The 20,676-nt window shown below is 45.1% G+C and overlaps 1 protein-coding gene across 1 annotated transcript in view; it reads left to right on the forward strand.

Annotated features, from left to right (window-relative positions):
* MYO1E (myosin IE) overlaps nt 1-20,676 on the forward strand; it is a 239,662-nt gene that overhangs the window by 183,341 nt on the left and 35,645 nt on the right. The window contains exons 18-22 of the mRNA XM_066275467.1: nt 4,451-4,549; nt 11,411-11,555; nt 16,907-17,021; nt 17,216-17,385; nt 19,079-19,224. Coding sequence (XP_066131564.1) covers nt 4,451-4,549; nt 11,411-11,555; nt 16,907-17,021; nt 17,216-17,385; nt 19,079-19,224 — 675 coding nt within the window. The remainder of the gene's footprint in view (nt 1-4,450; nt 4,550-11,410; nt 11,556-16,906; nt 17,022-17,215; nt 17,386-19,078; nt 19,225-20,676) is intronic.

Below are 20,676 nucleotides of genomic sequence, written 5' to 3' on the forward strand. Positions count from 1 at the left end.
AGTTCTCAGATGATACTGGTGATGATGGGCCAGGCATTATTCTTTGAGGACAGCTACTCTAGAGCAAAAGACTGGATTGGGATTTGGAAGAACTGTGTCCTGGTGCTGGCCTGTCACCTAAGCGAGACACTTAATCTTCTCAGCCCGCAGTTTCTTCGTCTTTAGCTAAGAGGGTCCATCCAGAATGGGCTTTCCCAGGTCCGCTCCCGTGTCTGCCCGCCTGCCTCTGCCTGTCTCTACGTCACTCCTATGCTCCCCCCTCACATTTACCCGCACACACACTGCGCTCGTGGTGTCATAGGCAGCCTCAGAAATAAATTATGTGAGTCTTAAAAGCAGAGGTATTACCAGTGGTTGCTTTAGCCTACCCTTCCCCCCACTTTAGAATTCATCCAGCTTCCCTTCCCCAACCCTTCCCGAAAAGCATAATCTTAAACAAATAGAATCACAATCTCGCGCACCCTGCACGTGCAGTACCTCCCCAGAGCACCATCCTCTACCCCAGTGGTCCCCAACCTTTTTTGGGCCACGGACCAGTTTAATGTCAGAAAATATTTTCACTGACCAGCCTTTAGGGTGGGATGGATAAATGTATCACGTGACCGAGACAAGCGTCACGAGTGAGTCTTAGACAGATGTAACAGAAGGAATCTGGTCATTTTTTTAAAAAAAAAAAACATCGTTCAGACTTAAATATAAATAAAACGGAAATAATGTTAGTTATTTATTCTTTCTCTGCGGACTGGTACCAAATGGCCCACGGACCGGTCCCGGTCCACGGCCCCGGGGGTTGGGGACCACTGTTTACCTGACAGGTTCCCCGCTCACAGTCCCTCCATTGTGGAGGTTCTGCAAGAACTACTGGCTGGGAGTGCTCCAACCCTGATGCTACCGTCTCACGAAATCCAAACTGATTCACTGGAATATCAGAAAATGGAGAAGTTAAGACAGTGTATATTTCTTCAGTAAATCCTCATAGAGCTTTCCCTTGCTGGTTTTTTTTAAAATCACACCCCTTATTTTACTTGAAGCAAAGAACTTCATAACATACTTTCATGTAAACTGGTTTTAAGAACTCTATGGCATTTGTTGGTCAAGTGCTGATTTATATTTTCACTGGGATTGCTTCCCACGGTTCCCCTCCCCCATCCCGATTCAGGTTTATTGTGTGACGGATGGTTTCACTTCATCCATGAGTGTGGAGCATGGGGGTCCATGCAGGGAGAGTAAGCTCTATTGGCGGAGATGACACAGTCAGTTGAAGCTGTCAGTGGACAGGGTTACTTGTCCCACCAGGTGATGGGTCGTGGTGTATTTCTCTCCTTTTGAGAATGTTTTTGTTTGGCTCTGGCAAAGTTGCCTGACCTGGGTTCTGAGTTGCTGCCCTAGCAGGGTTCTCAGGCCTTGACCTACTTGTGTTAATGGCCAAAGACAAGCAGGAAGAGGACTTCCCTCTGTCCTACTGAGGGGAAGAGCTAGCACAACAAAGGGGACAAGTGGACATTGTCAGCCTGGCCGATGTCTACTGCAGAGGTGACAGCATGTAAGAATACAGGAAAATGAACCTGGATGCTTCGATTACATGAAATTTTAAACATTACAAAATTTGCTAAACTGATTGTCTAATCTATTAGAGAAAACTCCTATGAGAAAGTTTCCTGGTTGTGGAAGTTACAATGAAGGAAACAACTTTTTTGGGTTTTTTTGTATTTTTCTGAAGCTGGAAATGGGGAGAGACAGTCAGACAGACTCCCTCATGCGCCCGACCGGGATCCACCCGGCACGCCCACCAGGGGGCGACGCTCTGCCCACCAGGGGGCGATTCTCTGCCACGACCAGAGCCACTCTAGCACCTGGGGCAGAGGCCAAGGAGCCATCCCCAGCACCCGGGGCCATCTTTGCTCCAATGGAGCCTTGGCTGCGGGAGGGGAAGAGAGAGACAGAGAGAAAGGGGGGGGGGAGTGGAGAAGCAAATGGGCACTTCTCCTATGTGCCCTGGCCAGGAATCGAACCCGGGTCCCCCGCACGCCAGGCTGATGCTCTACCCCTGAGCCAACCGGCCAGGGCCAAGGAAACAACGTTTTAACATGCGGCTGGTCTTTCCTATGTAATTCGTCCGTAAGGAATGTTTCTCCTTGCATCAATGGGTGATGATGTGTTCCCTGCATCAGAGGTTTGGGGTAAGGCCAATATTTGTGAAAAGTACTTACAATGAGCGAAAATCTCTCACTGGCAGTCTCCTGTGTATTTTCCTTAGTACAGAAAAGGCCAGGGGTGAGTTTCAGCTTTGGAGGATGGGAAAAGGAAGATTCCTTCCCTGAATCAGATCCCTTCCTCTTTAGTTAACCAGATATGTGTCACCACATATGGATATCAAATATTAATTCTTTATATAAAAGTTTTTTTAAAAGTTAATTATCTTGAAGGGACTGACAGTCTGGATGCTGGTTCAGTTAAGACCAATCGGACTTAAGATAATTCAAACACCCCCCCAGGGTGTGAGCTCATCCTTCCCAGGACAGGCAAGGTTCCAGTGCTCTTCCCGCATAGTTTTTTCAATCCCCTTCTCACCCCCTGCCCAGGCCTCAGGCCTTTCCCACGTGCCTTTGCTTTCACTGCGCCCCCTGCCTCCCTCCCCTCCCCTCCGCGCCCCCTGCCTCCCTCCCCTCCGCGCCCCCTGCCTTCCTATCCTCTCACTGTGAAAAATTCATGTTTCTCTCCATCCTCCAGCCCTGGTTTCTTGTGGTAGCTGTGACTCCATTAGAATAATAACTTTTTATGGCTCGTGCCAGGAGTTGGCTAAGTGCTTTACATAGAATGTTCCCAATAGGAAGAAAAAACAGAACCAACGTCACCATCTCCATTTTACAGAAGTGGAAACTGAGGCACAGAGCAGTCGCATAGTGGCAAAGCCAGGGCTGTACCTGTCTCTTGACCACTGTTACTCGTGAGGTCGTCAGCAGGAAGCACCCCTCGCACACTGCACAGTGCGGTACACAGTGGCACACAGTGGGCGTTAGCACGTGCGAGCCGTGGTTGGAAACGCGGGTTTCGGGAGAGCCTGGCGGGAAGACCAGTGCTGGGCCCCCTGTGAGGTTGTGAGGAGGGTGCTGCTGCCTGTCCTCTCTGCACAGCAGGTCACAGGGGCTGTGCCCTTTATCACTGATGCCGTCGGCGCCAAGTATACCGAGGGGGGGAGGACTGTCTTCGTGCCACAATTCTCAAGCTGACATTGCCTCAAAAGAAAGAGGGAATTTACTTTTTCTCATTATCATGTGTCCAAGTGTATTTATCCAAAGGCCTTATTTATCTCCCCACAGGGGACAACCAGAAGCTAGTGTCCAAGGTCCGTCACTCAGCTTCCCAGACACTTTGGTTCTTGGGGCGGGGGCGGGGGCACAATTCACATGTTTGTGCACCACCCCAGACATGCCAGGCCCCCAGAATCTGAGGCGCAGAGGTGGGGCACGGGGCATTTCTCCGAGGTGAGAATTCCCATGTAAGAGCATCAGTCTTGTCCTCTCCGGCACCCATTTTCCAAAGTGCACTGCCAGTGGTTTACTATGATGAACCGAACTGAAACTAGAATTTACTTATTTTTAGAACATTTTTAACTGAGGCATTTGACATCAATACTTTTATATGCCCTTTCTTGTCTTGTATTTTAAAAATCTAAAAGGGCAATCTCATTACCTCTGGAATCACTATTTAACTTAAGGTTGATGACAAAAACAGCTCCAATGTCAGTTCATTTAAAAGTGACAAGTTCTTTCCTTTAGTCTTTTGAAAAACTGGTATATATTTTTTTATTTTATTTATTTATTTTTTACAGAGACAGAGAGTGAATCGGAGAGAGGGATAGACAGGGACAGACAGATAGGAAGGGAGAGAGATGAGAAGCATCAATCATCAGTTCTTCATAGGGCATTGCGACACCTTAGTTGTTCATTGATTGCTTTCTCATATGTGCCTTGACCGTGGGCCTTCAGCAGACCGAGTAACCCCTTGCTGGAGCCATCGACCTTGAGTTCAAGCTGGTGGGCTTTTGCTCAAACCAGATGAGCCTGTGCTCAAGCTGGCAACCTCGGGGTCTCGAACCTGGGTCCTCCGCATCCCAGTTTGATGCTCTATCCACTGTGCCAACACCTGGTCAAGCGAAAAACTGATATTTTTGTTTATGTTCTGGATGATAGATATATGACTTTCTGTTTTACTGTCTTTTAAAACAGATATGTAAAGTCTCCTCTGTAACTGTTGTATTTCATAATAAATTTTTTTAAATTAATATTATATAGCCTGAGGGTCAGTTCAGACTTGAACACTATATTACTTGTAGTCCTTTTAGTATGTTTCGCTGCATCTTAGATTTGGGGAGTTGTGGTGATAGTGGGTAGGAGTGTGGGGTCAGAGATTACCCAGTAATGTCCTCACTGCATTGTCTCCTTTACAGGGTGAAGCACCAAGTAGAATATCTGGGTCTGAAAGAAAACATTCGAGTGAGAAGAGCTGGTTATGCCTATCGGCGCATCTTTCAAAAATTCCTGCAAAGGTAATGAACTGATGACTCTTTTAAACAGGTTTATTGAGACATAATTTATATATAGTACCCTTCACCCATTAAAAGTATGTACCTCATTGGTTTTTAATATATAGAGTTGTGCCTCTGTTGCTACAATTAACTTTAGAACATTTCCACACCCCAAAAAGATGTCCCAGTTCACTAACTGTCAACCCCCAGTTAGGCACACACTGCTTTCTGTCTCTGTGGATTTGCCTATCCTGGACATTGCATATAAACAGAGTCATACAATATGTGTCCTTTGTGTCTGGCTCCTTTTCTTTAGCATAGTGTTTTTAAGGGTCCCCATGTGGTAGCATATATCTGCACTTCCGTTCTTTTCACTGCTGAGTAATATTCCAGTAACATACCAATATTTCTATAGACCACATTTTACTTGTTTACTCATCAGTTGATAGGCATCAGTTGTTTCCACTTTTCGGCTGTTAAGAGTAACAAATAATGCTGCTCTCTACATTCACACACACGGTTTTGTGTGGACAGGTGTTTTCGTTTCTCTTTCCTTCCTAGAAAGGGAATACTGGGTCATATGGTAATTCTGTGTTTAACCTTTCTGATGAACTGCTAGGTTTTTTTCCAAAATGGCTATACCAGTTTATACCCCCACCAGCAGTGTTGGGAGGGTTCCAATCTGTCTACATCCTTGTCAGCATTTGTTATTATCTGACTTTTTTCTCCTAGCCATCCTAGTGGACATTAACTCACTGTGGTTTTGATATGCATTCCCCTCGTGGGAAATGAGTGAGCATCCTTTCGTGTGGTATTGGCCATTAGGGAAATATCTATTCAGGGCCTTTGCCCATTTTTTAATTAAGTTATTTGTCTCTTTTTTATTAAGTTGTAGCAGAATTGATTTATCATTATTTATTGTAGAATAAATCAGTAGCCACAAGTAATTGGTCTGTGTAAGGTAACACATGTTCAGAAATTCATGATAATTTTGACACAGGAAGGGCTGGGATTTAACTTGACTGCAAATTAATAGTATGAAGATAATTTCAAGAAAATATTTAACCTACTTGAGAAAAGTAGCATGGTATATTTAACCTCAGAATTTTTGTACAGTCCATAATTTTGTACAGTTCGTAATTTTGTACGTATAATTTTAAACTGATTTTTATAGTTCCATTAAAGTGTATCTGGCAGACCCTTGCTTCTATAATATTTTTCTTATTTTGTTATATTTGTTTTTCTTTTTTCTTTTTTATTTATTTTTTTAAATTTTTCCGAAGCTGGAAACGGGGAGGCAGTCAGACAGACTCCCACATGCGCCCGACCGGGATCCACCCGGCATGCCCACCAGGGGGCGATGCTCTGCCCTCTGGGGCATCGCTCTGTTGCATCCAGAGCCATTTTAGCGCCTGAGGCAGAGGCCACAGAGCCATCCTCAGCGCCTGGGCCATCTTTGCTCCAGTGGAGCCTCGGCTGCAGGAGGGGAAGAGAGAGACAGAGAGGAAGGAGAGGGGGAGGGGTGGAGAAGCAGATGGGCGCCTCTCCTGTGTGCCCTGGCCGGGAATCGAACCCGGGACTCCTGCACGCCAGGCCGACGCTCTACCGCTGAGCCAACCGGCCAGGGCCGATATTTGTTTTTTTAAAGGATGTTTTTAGTATGTTTTGCTGCATCTTAGATTTGGGGATCCTTAAAATACTACATGATTCTAACTTCTAATGATGCTAAATTAATAGAGTTTCACTGTATTTTCTACCTCTACTTAACTTCCTTTAAGAAAGAAGGAAGCCTAACCTGGAAATGTTTTCTTTGAATATATGCACCCTAATTTATTGATGTCACCCCATTAAAATAAAAATTTATTTATAAAAAAGAAAGAAAGAAGGAAGCCATATTTAGCACTTTAATCAGAAAGTACTGTACTTGTTTTCTTTATATGATACAAGAGCAGGATGTAAGGAACTTTGTGACTCAAATTTTATGTAACAAAGAGGTAGCAGGCTGAAGGAGAGCTTAGTTGCCTTTGAAATCCAGTACATTAGCAGTAATTTGTCCTTGGGGCTCTTGTTTCTTCTGACAGGAGATTGTGCAGATCATTGACATGGAAGGTCAGGAGAGGCTTAACAGAAACATCGACCATTTCATACAATAAAGCCTCATTGACTCTATCACATTTAAGAGTCCCAGTAATTTGGAGGTGGATTAGACTAGAAATAAATTCACCTTCGTGACTCTCTAAATTAAAGGGGCCACTACACCTATAGTGTAAGTGGAGCTGTATGAAAAGAAGTATGTAGGAAGCTGAGAAAATAAATTTGTAGCACTCTTGCATTGAGGCAGCAGCATCTCTTTGCTGACAAACAATTGAGATATTAATTATGAAAGGTGCTTTAAACAGATCAGTAACCCTGTCTTAGCACAGGGTTTCTCAGCCTCAGCTATTGACGTTTTGGGCTGCATGAATCTTCACTGCGAAGGCTGTCCTGTGCATTGTAGGATGTTTAGCAACCTCCTTGGCCTACCCACTAGAAGCCAGTAGTGCACTGTCTCCCTGCTGCTCCTCCCTCAAGTTGTGACAACCAAAAATATCTGGAGACAATTACCTAATGTCCCCGTAGAAGGGGGACAAAGCCAGTTGAGAACCATAATTTATATAATCATTTTAACTTTTTACAAAATTGCATTTTTTTAAAAATACCCTTTAGAAAACAATTAAATGCAGAGAATAGTGTGCAAAAGGTGTTTCCTCCATCTTTCCCTAATTCAGAAAAGCCTGCCTCAATAATTTCAAAACTATATATAACTTCATTCTCCAGTATTTTGCCTGTATTTAAAAACTCTTTGATTCTTGCAAATTCTGTTTGGCATTACTATTGAAAACTAATCATATGCATATTTAATTTTATTTATTAATTTTAGAGACGGGGTGGGGGGAGAAAGAGAGAGAGAGAAGGGAGGGAGGAACAGGAAGCATCAACTCCCATATGTGCCTTGACCAGGCAAGCCCAGGATGTTGAACTGGTGACCTTAGCGTTCTAGGTCGATGCTTTATCCACTGTGCCACCACAGGGTAGGCATGAGCAGATATTATTTAAAATTTAACCTTGATTTTTTTTTTTCTTTTATAAATCAATTCTGAAAGACCTCCTTTCTTCCATATTATTTAAAACAGACACACCCACAAACTTGACTTCCATGAGCAATGCTGTGAGCGCACAGCTCTGGGAATGCAGGAAATCCATGCTCTCCTCACAGAAATGTCTGAGGGGCCCTGGGCAGACTGTTACTTCTTTGCAGTAGCTTTTTAAATGAGCTGTGAAATGACATCATTGGTTATAATATCCCGACCTCTCTCAAGTGCCATACTAACTTCATGAGTCCATGCATGCACTTTCTTCTGTCCCTTACACAGAGTATATGTAGTGAATGCCTGTTGTGCCCTTTATATTGATGGCCTTTTATTGAAATGACTATCTTTAGATGCCTCCCTTCTTAGCTCTCCTGCTGTGGGCTTTTCTATTCAGAAGAGATAGGGGATAGCCCTGTCTTACAAAAAACAGGGTTTTTTTATTTTATTTTTATATTCATTTTTAGAGAGGAGAGAAACAGAGAGGGAGAGAGAGGAGAGACAGAGAGAAAAAACAGGGTTTTTTTTATGTTGTCATACTTCTCGTGATTTAAAAAGACTGAGAAGATAATAAAATTTGGAAGGAAATTTATGTTTCAATAAAAAGGACACTTTTAGTCTCCCACTCAAAAATAACTAGAAGGCTGTATATGTCAATGGGCAAGGAATATTTCTCCAGAGACAACGCAGTCTTACACAAGATGTGTGAGTTTGGGATCTTGGTCATAACAGAGTCTGCCACAGACTGTCTTAATATATCCTCTGTGAACCATCTCATACTTATAGTCTCTTCATGGCTGAGAGAAAAGGCCTTGTGTACAATGTTGTTTTTTAGGTGTCCACAGAAAGGCTGCCAAGTGAGAAATAGAAAGTAATAACCAGAGGGAAAGAATATATTAATACCCAGAACAACTATCCACATGTGCATCCATCATACACCCCTCTCTGGGAAAGAATCCCACAGGTCTGAACAGGCCAATGGTATCAGGTACTACTTAGAACTTAAAAAGAAGGAAACCAGGGCTCTTTGTATGTGTTTATTTTCTTGCTAAAAAATCCTTTATGTTTAGCAAAATAATCCCTCTTGACTGAGAATTAGAAATTAATTATCAAAAGATACCTTAATTTTTCTACCAGTGGCTCCCCCTGTGCTCTTGAAATGAATCCTTCTCTACTCTAGTTTGTCAGCCTAATGTTTCAAAGAAGTATTTACATGTTAACCAATGTGTGGCTTATACAATGTGTCCATAAAGTCATGGTGCACTTTTGACCAGTCACAGGAAAACAACAAAAGACGATAGAAATGTGAAATCTGCACCAAATAAAAGGAAAACGCTCCTAGTTTCTGTAGGATGATGTGGCAGCATGTGCGCATGCGCAGATGATGACGTAACACCGTGTATACAGCGGAGCAACCCACGGCCATGCCAGGCGAGATGTGGACGGTGCAGAGGAAAATTCAGTGTGTTCTGTGGCTCCCTAAATTCGAATCCGTGACCAAGTGCAACATGAATATCGGCGCATTTATAACAAAGCGTCACCACATAGGAATAACATTATTCGGTGGGATAAGCAGTTGAAGGAAACCAGCAGTCTGGTGGAGAAACCTCATTCTGGTAGGCCATCAGTCAGTGACGAGTCTGTAGAGGCTATATGGGATAGCTACCTAAGGAGCCCTAAAAAATCTGTGCATGAGCCCACATCGAATTTCACTGAATTGGTATGAAACTGGGAGAGTTTTCCTTTTATTTGTTGCAGATTTCACATTTCTATCTTCTTTTGTTGCTTTCCTGTGACCGGTCATAAGTGCACCATGACTTTACGGACACACTGTATGTAGTGTCGTGATTAAGAAACATTGGGGTTCAGGCCCTGGCCGATTGGCTCAGTGGTAGAGCGTCGGCCTGGCGTGCAAGGGGTCCCGGGTTCGATTCCCGGCCAGGGCACACAGGAGAAGCGCCCATCTGCTTCTCCACCCCTCCCCCTCTCCTTCTTCTCTGTCTCTCTCTTCCCCTCTCACAGCGAGGCTCCATTGGAGCAAAGATGGCCCAGGCGCTGGGGATGGCTCCTTGGCCTCTGCCCCAGGCGCTGGAATGGCTCTGGTCGCAACAGAGCGACGCCCCGGAGGGGCAGAGCACCACCCCCTGGTGGGCAGAGCGTCGCCCCCTGGTGGGCGTGCCGGGTGGATCCCGGTCGGGCGCATGCGGGAGTCTGTCTGACTGTCTCTCCCCGTTTTCAGCTTCGGAAAAAAAAAAGAAACATTGGGGTTCAAATCCCAGCTCTGGCCTGAGCTGTAGTGGCGCAGTGGATAAAGCGTCGACCTGGAAATGCTGAAGTTGCCATTTCGAAACCCTGGGCTTGCCTGGTCAAGGCACATATGGGAGTTGATGCTTCTAGCTCCTCCCCCACTTCTCTCTCTCTGTCTCTCCTCTCTCTCTCTCTCCTCTCTAAAAAATGAATAAATAAATAAATAAAATTTAAAAAACAAAAAAAACAAATCCCAGCTCTGACACTTACTAGCCAAGTCACCTTGGGTTAGTTGCCTAGCTGCCTCTGTTTCCCACTCTACAAATTGGAAAGACCAACCTGATTGCATTGCTGTAAGAAAACAATGAAATCATACATTTAAGCACCAAGAACAGCCCCTGATGCAGAAAAAGGGCCCCGGGAACGTTAACTGTTGACGTTAGTTATTATGCTGTGTGTCAGGCGTGCTGCAAGGTGCTGGGTGTGCTGGATGAACTACACAGATGTGGCACCCACTCATGGAGCTCCAGTCCTCATGGAGGAGGCATACATTAACCAAATAAGCACAAACATGAATATGATTACAAATGATGATACATGGTCTGAAAGAAAAAGGTTTTATATGAGAAAAAATAGCAAGGGAGTGCTTTAGCTTGGGTAGTCCACAAAAGGCCTCTCTGGAAGTGCCACTGAAGGGGAGTCCCCCAAACAGGAGCAACCCCATGAGGAGTCTGGAGAACAGCACAACTGGTAGAAGGAACAGCATAGGCAAAGGCTCTGAGGAAGGAAATAGTTGAGTGTGCATGAAGAAGAGGCCATCATCCCAGGAACATGCTGAGCCAAAGGGAGAGCAGAGATTGGAGAATAGGAGAATAGTCCTGTGACTCAAGATGCAGAGATGGCTCTGGCCAGGTAGATAATTTGGTTATAGCATTGTCCCCAAATGCCAAGGTTGCAGGTTCAATTCCCAGTTGGGGCACATATAAAAAACAACCAAGGAATGCATAAATAAGTGGAACAACAAATTGATCTCTCTCTCTTTCTCACTAGCTCCACTTTAAAAAAAAAAAAAAAAAAAAAAAAGACATGCACAGAATTCCAAAGATGAAAGTCGATACATCATAACAATATCAGCTGCTTAGAGGGAGCTTTATAACACTCTGCAGTATCCGTTCAGTGCTCTGAAGAAATCAAAGGAAATTCGTATTGATAAAGGACCATTTGATTTTGCCTGAGGAGCATCAGTGGTGACCTTCAGCAATGTTATTTTTAGACAGCGAGAGAAAGGAAAAGCAGGTTTTCAGCAAGGTGTTAACATGAAAACAGTCAGATAGGGAAGGAGTAGGAGGCGTCCCAGACCCAGCAGACTTCACAGTTGTTGAAATCCATCCCTAAGCTTTTGAACAGAAGTGAATGGTTTGCCAGCACCCAGCAACAGCTGGTGCTTTTCGGTGGTGGTCCAGTCTGAGCCTGAGCCTGATCCTTCTCTTCCCAATTATCCTCACAGGTATGCCATTCTGACCAAAGCCACCTGGCCCTCATGGAGAGGAGACGAGAAACAAGGTGTCCTCCACTTGCTGCAGTCCGTCAATATGGACAGTGATCAGTTCCAGCTTGGGAGGAACAAAGTATTCATCAAAGCCCCGGAGTCTGTGAGTGCACGCCTCCCTTCCCTACTACATGGCTACCTTCTTTTTTTCATCTTTTGGTTCATGTCTTAATGTTGTCTCCTCAAGAAGGCTTTCCTCCATTTCCAATCTAAGTATAGGTCATTCCCACACCCCTGGTCCTTCCCAGCCTTCAGAGCACTCAACATGTATAAGAAATTGACATCAGCCTGACATCAGCAGTGGCACAGTGGATAGAGCATCAGACTGGGACGCGGAGGACACAGGTTCGAAACCCAGAGGTTGCTGGCTTGAGCATGGGCTCATCTGGCTTGAGCATGGGCTCACCAGCTTGAGCGTGGGGTTGCTGGCTTGAGCGTAAGATAATAGACATGACTCTATGGTCACTGGCTTGACCCCAAAGGTTGCTGGCTTGAGCAAGAGGTCACTGGCTTGAGCCCAAGGTCGCTGGCTTGAGCAAGGGGTCACGCACTTGGCTGTAACCGCTCCCCCTGGTTAAGGCACATATGAGAAAACAATCAATGAACAACTAAGGTGGGGCAACAAAGAATTGATGCTTCTCATCTCTCTCCCTTCCTGTCTGTCTGTCCCTATCTGTCCCTCTCTCTGACTTTCTCTCTTCCTCTGTCACAAAAAAAGAAAAGAAAGAAATTATCATCATACAACAGTTCCTTTCCTTACTTAGTGTCTCTCTCCCATTCTAGATGGTCATATATTTGAGGTCCTGGACTCTTGCCTGTTTTATATGCCATTGTGTACTCAGAGTCTCATATAGAAAGCAGCTCGTGGGAGGTGCCCAACAGTTATTTAGTGTCCAATAGAGTGTGAGCTAAAAGGGACTTCTTTGTCCCACAAAGGAGGCTTGGGTAAATCTACCTCCTTGCCTGTTTGACATTAAACAGGCCCAATGCTATAACCCAGGCTTCCTCCTTGAAGGTGGAGCAGTGCTTGGGGATGAGAATTCCCAGGTCTACATCTTGTGAAGACCAGGAGGAGCATGGATAGGACACTGAGGAGAGAGATAAGCAGGAGAGATTTCAGGGTTTATAGGAAATGAGTATTTACTGGTAAGGAATTCAACAATTTTACAATTCATAAACTTACTAGACCCCCACAAATTACTTTGGAGGGACTTTTTTTTTTATCTTCCTAGATGAAGGTATGGTCCCTGTGATCCAAATGAGCATCCCTAGGAAGTTTTCAGTTGAGTAGGAGCCCAGACAGCCCCTCCATTCTGCCCAGTGAACTCTGGGGCTGTGGAATGAAGGTATCACTTTTGAAGTTGGAGAAACTGCTGGAACTAACCAGGTTTGGCATCATCATTTCTTGAGGTCCCTGTGACGATCAGAAGAATCCATTTCAGGAGTCTTTGGTGAACTTGGCAAAGTTAATCATTTGTTCAAGGGAAAATGACATAAGAATTTGCGGAGTGGATAATAACAGAAACACTTGACGTTAGTGAAGTCCTAGTCTCGCGGTGAGGTTTCTTTAGAGGGAGCACGGCTGCTGTTGTGCCTGCCCGGTAGGATGTCAGCCCGAGACCCACAGATAATGATAGCTGTAAGTGAATGGCTTTATGAAGCATAAAGGCTATTAAATAAATAAATGCAGACATCAATAGAACCCGTTTATGAAAAGTTTGTGGTGGCATTTTCCACTTTTGAGTTATTTGTAGCTTCACAGCGATTTCATTTCCAAATATAAAATGAAAATGTTGTGTCATACACCATTAAGCAACCCACAGAACAGTTCCTGTTCTCTCTGAAACGGGATGGAGTGATTTATCAGCACAATGCAGAACTCCTCTGTTGTTCCATTCCCGCTTTTGCTTTTTCAACTTGCTAAATTTTCACATATAATTAAAACAGCCTCAATATTTTGCATACTTTTTTTTTCTGACTCAGTGGAGCTTCAGGTTTTAGTTCCAAAATCAAGATTTATTTTTGGTTTTTCTTCCTGTCTTTCTTGTAGTCGCTTTGTTATCATCACTCGACTCTTCCATCTTTATACACAAACGGAAACACAAACACACACACACACCATCACCATTGCCACCATTCTCTCCTCCCCCATCACTCAGAAATCCACATTTGACCCTGACAATGCAAATACTTTAGCAGGAATTGGTTTTTGAAAATCCACTATGTGATTTTTGCCTATGTAATTTTTTATAAGGTGCTCAATATGCAAAATAACCTATTCCTTTTAGGAACCCACATTAGATGTCTATCCGGCACCAAAGGCTTTGGCTTTGCTTGTTTGTTACATGTGTCTATGATTTGGGGTTTCTGTTTTTGTTTGCTTGTTTTTTCTCTTTTTCTTCAGCCTCCCAGATTTCGAACCCACATGGCTTTTGCAAAGACCCAGCTATTCTCTGAAACAGTCTATAGGTTTCCTCTTCATCCTTTCTGAGTCCCAACTGTATTTTCTATGGCACTCCAAAAAGAGCTCTGGGAAAGAAGAAGAAATCAAGACTTACACAAAAACCCAACACACAAGATAAGAAACACCAACAGCCTGACCAGGCAGTGGCGCAATGGATAGAATGTCGGACTGGGATGCGGAGGACCCAGGTTTAAAACTCTGAGGTTGCAGGCTTTAGCACAAGCTCATCAGGTTTGAGCACAGACTCACCAGCTTGAGTTGCGGGGTCACTGGTTTGAGTGTGGAATCAGACCTGACCCCATGCTCGCTGGCTTGAGCCCAAAGGTCTCTTTCTGGCTTGAGCCCAAGGTCGCTGGCTTGGACCCAAGTTCGCTGGCTTGAGCAAAGGGTCACTCGTTCTGCTATAGCCCCCTGGTCAAGGCACATACGAGAAAGTAATCAATGAACAACTAAGGAACTCCAATGAAGAATCGATGCTTCTTATCTCTCTCCCTATCTGTTCCTCTCATTGTCTCTCTCTCTGTCTCTGTTGCAAAAAAAAAAAAAAAGAAGAGAAAAGAAAGACAAATATTCATACAACAGGTAACCACATGGCCAACATTATAAATGTTCTGTCCAGTTGTTAAACCATGTATTCTTTTTTGTTTTTTGGGGTTTTTTTGTATTTTTCTGAAGCTGGAAACGGGGAGAGACAGTCAGACAGACTCCCGCATGCGCCCGACCGGGATCCACCCGGCATGCCCACCAGGGGCGATGCTCTGCCCACCAGGGGGCGATGCTCTGCCCCTCCGGGGCGTCGCTCTGCTGCGACCAGAGCCACTCTAGCGCCTGGGGCAGAGGCCAAGGAGCCATCCCCAGCGCCCAGGCCATCTTTGCTCCAATGGAGCCTTGGCTGCGGGAGGGGAAGAGAGAGACAGAGAGGAAGAAGGGGGGGGGGGTGGAGAAGCAAATGGGCGCTTCTCCTATGTGCCCTGGCCAGGAATCGAACCCAGGTCCCCCGCACGCCAGGCCGACGCTCTACCGCTGAGCCAACCGGCCAGGGCCTCTTTTTTGTTTTTAGAAGTATGTTTCTCATGCCTGTTGTGTATGGCACTGTAAGTGATGGAATGAAGTGGCCCTTGGTATTTTTCACTGAGATGTTGTTTTTGCACAGCTGGGGCTTTGGGAAGGAGAAGCTGAGTGACAAGAGGGGATAGATGTGGCTCCTGAGTATAGACCCAGATAAAAAGAGACAATAAATCAAGCCCAGATGCCTTCAAACCAAATTTGCTTGCTTACTCTGGGGCATTTTTACAATGAGTGTTCATCGTCTTTACTTTGGGTTTTTATTGATGGGTTTTATTTTTTTCTTCCTAGAGAGTCATGTAAACCATTCCTAGATGAATGCAAAGGTTTCCCACTGAGCCCTCACTGGGGAGCTCAACAGGTTAGAGCATCGTCCTGATACACCAATGTTGCAGGTTTGATCCCGGGTCAACCAATGAATGCATAAATAAATGGAATATCAAAGCAATCTTTTGTTTTCTCTTTCTCTCTCTCCTTCCATCCCTCTCTTTGTCCCTCTTCCTTTTTTATCTCTAAAAATCAATTTTAAAAAAAGTTTCCCACCCTTTACAAGTTGATTAAAGGCAGATTTACAGAGAAAGACTTCTATGTCAAAGTGAGGAAAAGCCCAGCAGAGCCTGAAGGACTGTGGTTCCCTTTCCAGCCCCACCCGGTCTGCATTCTCATTTTCTCATCTGCGAAATGATGATAGTAGAAATATGTGCCTCATGTAGTTGTTGAGGGGTTAAATGAAAAAGAAATGCACATAAAGCATCTAGAATGATGCCTGACTCATAGCAGGCATTTGGTACCTTACAGCTCAGTGCTATCTTCATATTTCCCAAGCCCCGTTGAGTGGGGCGTGACAAGCAGTGTTAATTATTAAAGTGGCCTGTATCTCAAAACCTGCCAGTGTGTGCTGTGGACCCTTAAACCAGACAGCCTCAGTCCATCTTCAGTCCTGCTCTAATCACTGGGGTTATTATCCTTTCCCCAGTACTCCTTGAAGAATTCTCTGGGGCAGGAACTCTATACTTTCCTGGAACTGAAAGTCAGGCAGTCTTCTTTCCACAGCAGCACACACTCTGCTTCTGAAAAGGCTAGAACATTCTCTTAAGAGACTATATGCGCCCTGGCCGGTTGGCTCAGTGGTAGAGTGTCGGCCTGGCGTGCAGAAGTCCCAGGTTCGATTCCCGGCCAGAGCACACAGGAGAAGCGCCCATCTGCTTCTCCACCCCTCCCCCTCTCCTTCCTCTCTGTCTCTCTCTTCTCCTCCCGCAGCCGAGGCTCCATTGAAGCAAAGATGGCCCGGGCGCTGGGGATGGCTCCTCGGCCTCTGCCCCAGGTGCTAGAGAGGCTCTGGTCGCAACAGAGCGAAGCCCCGGTGGGGCAGAGCATCACCCCCTGGTGGGCAGAGCGTGGCCCCTGGTGGGCGTGCCGGGTGGATCCCGGTCGGGCGCATGCGGGAGTCTGTCTGACTGTCTCTCCCCGTTTCCAGCTTCAGAAAAATAAAAAAAATTTTAAAAAAAGACTATATGCAGCACTAAACAACAGCCTTCACCAATTCATTTGATCTCACCACCTGATATCCTCTTTGGATTAAGGTGGAGAATTAAGTGGATAAATTCTGAATCATTCATTTGACTCTCAGAGATTATGAGCAAGCCAGGGCAGATACCGTTATTAAGATCCAACTGTCTACACGCAGATCCAACAATTTTCCCATTATGTATTTTTGTTGTTAAAGGAAAAAATAGAGAGAGAGAACAATTATAGTGATCATAAACAACATCCCCTACTAGTCCTTTTTTCACATTTGTTCCCAAGTCTGAGAAGCTGCTTTCCCTCTATGGCCTGGACCAAACCAGTTGTCCCTGAAATAACCTCTCAAAAAGGATGCTCAGGTCTTATGAATTGGCTCACGTTTGTCTTGTCTGCATTCACAGCTATTTCTTCTGGAGGAGATGAGAGAGAGGAAGTATGATGGGTACGCTCGGGTCATACAGAAGACATGGAGGAAATTCGTGGCCCGGAAGAAATACGTCCAAATGAGAGAAGAAGGTATTTTAGCCATTTTGTTTGTGCATTTAACAAATCTTAAGAATAATTTTGAGCTTAGATGAAAGTTCCAAGTTGTACTCTGCACATAATGTCGTGTGTGAAAAACCTTGCATTCCTTTAGAGTTTCCTTGTGTATTTTCCTCCTTCTTCTGGGGGACTGATCCTTCTCCCTCCTCTGCCTTTGGGAACTGCAGCCTCAGACCTCCTGTTGAACAAGAAGGAGAGGAGGAGAAACAGCATTAACAGGAACTTCATCGGAGATTACATTGGGATGGAGGAGCACCCGGAACTCCAGCAGTTTGTAGGCAAGAGAGAGAAGATCGATTTTGCAGATACAGTAACCAAGTATGACAGGAGATTCAAGGTACGCTCTGGCTGCCGCTTCTGAGAAGCGCCAAGTGGATTTCTTCGTAAAAATACCTCATAATTTTGCTTTTCTTATTACCAAAACAGAACATAGTCATTGTAGAAAAATTTAGAAAATACAGAGAAGCCAAAAGAAAAATAAGAACTTATACCCAGAAACAGCGTTAACATTTTGAACGTATCCTTTAGAACTTTTTTATACAGACATACATACGTAGATTTTGTTTTATAAGAAGATCTACACTGCATGCTGGTTTCTTTTTCTAGCTTTTTTTGTTTTTTTAATGCCAGGAGGAACTTTTCGTATTAATAGCTGTGCCAATATAAATTATTTTGTTTAGCTGCATAGTATTCCTTTCAACAAATACTATATATTTTTGGGGTTTTTTTAGATTTTGTTTATTGATTTTAGAGAGAAAGGAGAGAGAGAGAGAGATTGAAGGGGGTGGGGGGAATGGGAAATATCAACTTGCAGTAGTTGCTTCTTCTATGTGTCTTGACCGGGCAAGGCCAAGGGCTTTGAACTGGCAACCTCAGCGTTCCAGGTCGACACTTTATCCACTGCACCACCACAGGTCAGGCTCTAAATGCTATATTTTTAACCAGTTTCTCATTAACCTATTCTTAGTGGGCTTCTTTTTTTACTATCGTAAAAAAAATGCAGTGAGCATCTTTTCATGCATGTCTTAGTGCATTTGTCTGCTGATGCTTGTAGGGTAAATTGATAGGAATGGAATCATTGAGTCAAAAGATTCAAATATAAGGCCATATGGTGAGGTATTCTTACCCCATCTCCTGAGTGAATGACTAGCAAGGCTTTCATGTGGCCACTGGAGGGACCACTGATTTTTTTTATCTATTCCCTTAGACACTGTCTTCCTTTTGCTAGATAAAAATCTTGGCCCTAAAAGTGAAATCTGAAGCCACCATAGCTCATGGATCCATTAAGAGCTTTTTATGTTTGTTTATTTGTGTTTTGGTCAGGAAAAAAAAATGAAACGAATAACCTGAATATGGTGCCCGCTGTACTGGTGGCCAAAAAAACGCAAACATGAGCGTTCATGTCCCTCACGGGTTTTCGGGTAGAAGGTGGTTTGTAACCTGCATATTCCAGTGTCTGTTCATACTCAACTTTGAAGGATTTAGCATTGAAGTAAAAATGTCACGGACTCAAAAAATACATATGCAGAAGACACTTGAGGGAGTCGTGGTTAAGAAACGTTCTGTGGCAGATAATTGCGGGGGCGGGGGGGGGAAGGGGCACGATGTGTGTCGGCTTGCCCAGGACTGTCCCTTTTACACCTGTTCTGACACCTTAGGAGGATTCATATGAGTTTGCCATTTTTCTAAGTCAGAGAGAATCAAATATCATTAATGTCATAAATGTCAGCCTAATAGTTTTTGTGGGTTTTTTAAATTTTTTATTTATTGATTTTAGAGAGGAAGGGAGAGTGAGAGACAGGAACATTGATCTATTCTGTATGTGCCCTGACCGAGGATTGAACCAACAACAACCTCTGTGCTTTGGAGCAATGCTTTAACCAGCCGAGCTCTCTGGCCAGGGCTGTCAGCCTGATAGTTACTACCAGTGTCCCCACTTGCTACGCCAGGCACTTCCCTTCATCGGGTAACAGATGCCCATTTTGTGGACAGTTGTCAGTTTGACATGTCTGTCCACCTTCTCCTGACAGGGCGTAAAGCGAGACTTGCTTCTTACTCCAAAGTGCTTGTACTTAATTGGACGAGAAAAGGTCAAACAGGGCCCGGACAAAGGCCTGGTGAAAGAAGTGCTGAAGCGGAGAATCGAGATGGAGAGGATCTTGTCCGTGTCCCTCAGGTGAGTGGCGCGGGGCTGGGGGTAGGGGTGCCCGTGTTTCCTCAGCGTCGTCCTCTGCTGTTCCAGCGCAGCCCGATGAAGGGCCCGGTCAGCCTCCCCGGGTGTCACAGTCGTGGTGGAGAGAACTGAATACCCTCATCTTCCCGAGGGAGACCTAACCTTCGTTGGTCTCAGGGATCCTGATGTGACAGGAATGAAGTACCAAAAAGAAGTTGCGTTCTGGCCCTCTTATCAAAAGATACTCAAATCCTTTGTTCCCATAAAATTTGAGAACTAAACCTAGTATATGAAACAGAGAGTGATTGCTCTTACTGAAGTGGGGTCTATGGTCCAGAGCCGTTCCCAGGCCCACCTCACCCACCTGGAAGATCTAATCCATTTCACTGGGAAACACCCAAGGAGAAGTGGCCATTGGGTCATCAATATTGTTTTTTACTTTGCTGTGACCTCTGATTGTCCAAGAAGGGAAGTTTCTTTGGACTCCTTGAGGTCCTCTCTGCCTGTTCGTGCAAGGGAGGGAATACAGATTGGTCTCTGTAACCTGTAGCCCTGGAGTCGTCACCAGATGCTCCCTTGAACTCTGTGTTCACAGGAAGGGGCCCTTGCTCTTCCTGTCCGCACTCCAGCTTTAGTTTGGCAGAGTGGCTTCCGTGCGTGGGAGACATCCCTAAATCCTCCCATCCCAAGAGCTCCCAGAGTAAGTTCTCCCTGGGAAGAGGAAATCTTCCAAGCCCTCAGCAGGCTAAGAAAAGGGGAAGAAAGGTCCCTTTGAGCCTGGTAACTTCCTCCTTGAGTCGCTTCCCCGGGCCCTTCCGAGGGTGCTGCTGCCTCTGGCCGGGTAGACTGTGGGTTCTCATTCCATCCAAAACAGGGGTGTTCTGGCTGCTTGTGAACATGTCTTCCTGGAATTGGGACATCTCTAAACTCTCGTTCCACACAGAAAACCAAACTGCTGCTCTCAGGAGAAAGCAGGGCTTTGTGTGGTCAGACGTCTGACCTACCGTGTTGGATACCGACCTGGCTCCAGTATAATCGAAAGCAGGTTTCAGGTTGTGTCCGTTCTGGCCTGTGTCGCTGTGGTTTCTGATTCTCTCTGCTCCCGCTTTTCCTGATTAAGGACCAGGTGGTGCAGTGAGGTTAAGGGTTTAAAACATTTTAACTGGGGATGTGGTCAGACTTCTAAGCAGATGAGTCCCTTAGTGGCCCTTTGGCAGCCCAAACTCACGAAGGCCTCAGCGCCATGAATGTCAAGGAAAAGCTTGACATCGTCTGATTTTCACTTTTTTTTTTTTTTTTTTTTGGTATTTTTCTGAAGCTAGAAACGGGGAGAGACAGTCAGACAGACTCCTGCATGCGCCCGACCGGGATCCACCCGGCACGCCCACCAGGGGGCGACGCTCTGCCCACCAGGGGGCGATGCTCTGCCCCTCGGGGCGTCGCTCTGCCGCGACC

Source organism: Saccopteryx bilineata, chromosome 4 (assembly GCF_036850765.1).
Source record: "Saccopteryx bilineata isolate mSacBil1 chromosome 4, mSacBil1_pri_phased_curated, whole genome shotgun sequence".
In the NCBI taxonomy this organism is placed as follows: domain Eukaryota; kingdom Metazoa; phylum Chordata; class Mammalia; order Chiroptera; family Emballonuridae; genus Saccopteryx; species Saccopteryx bilineata.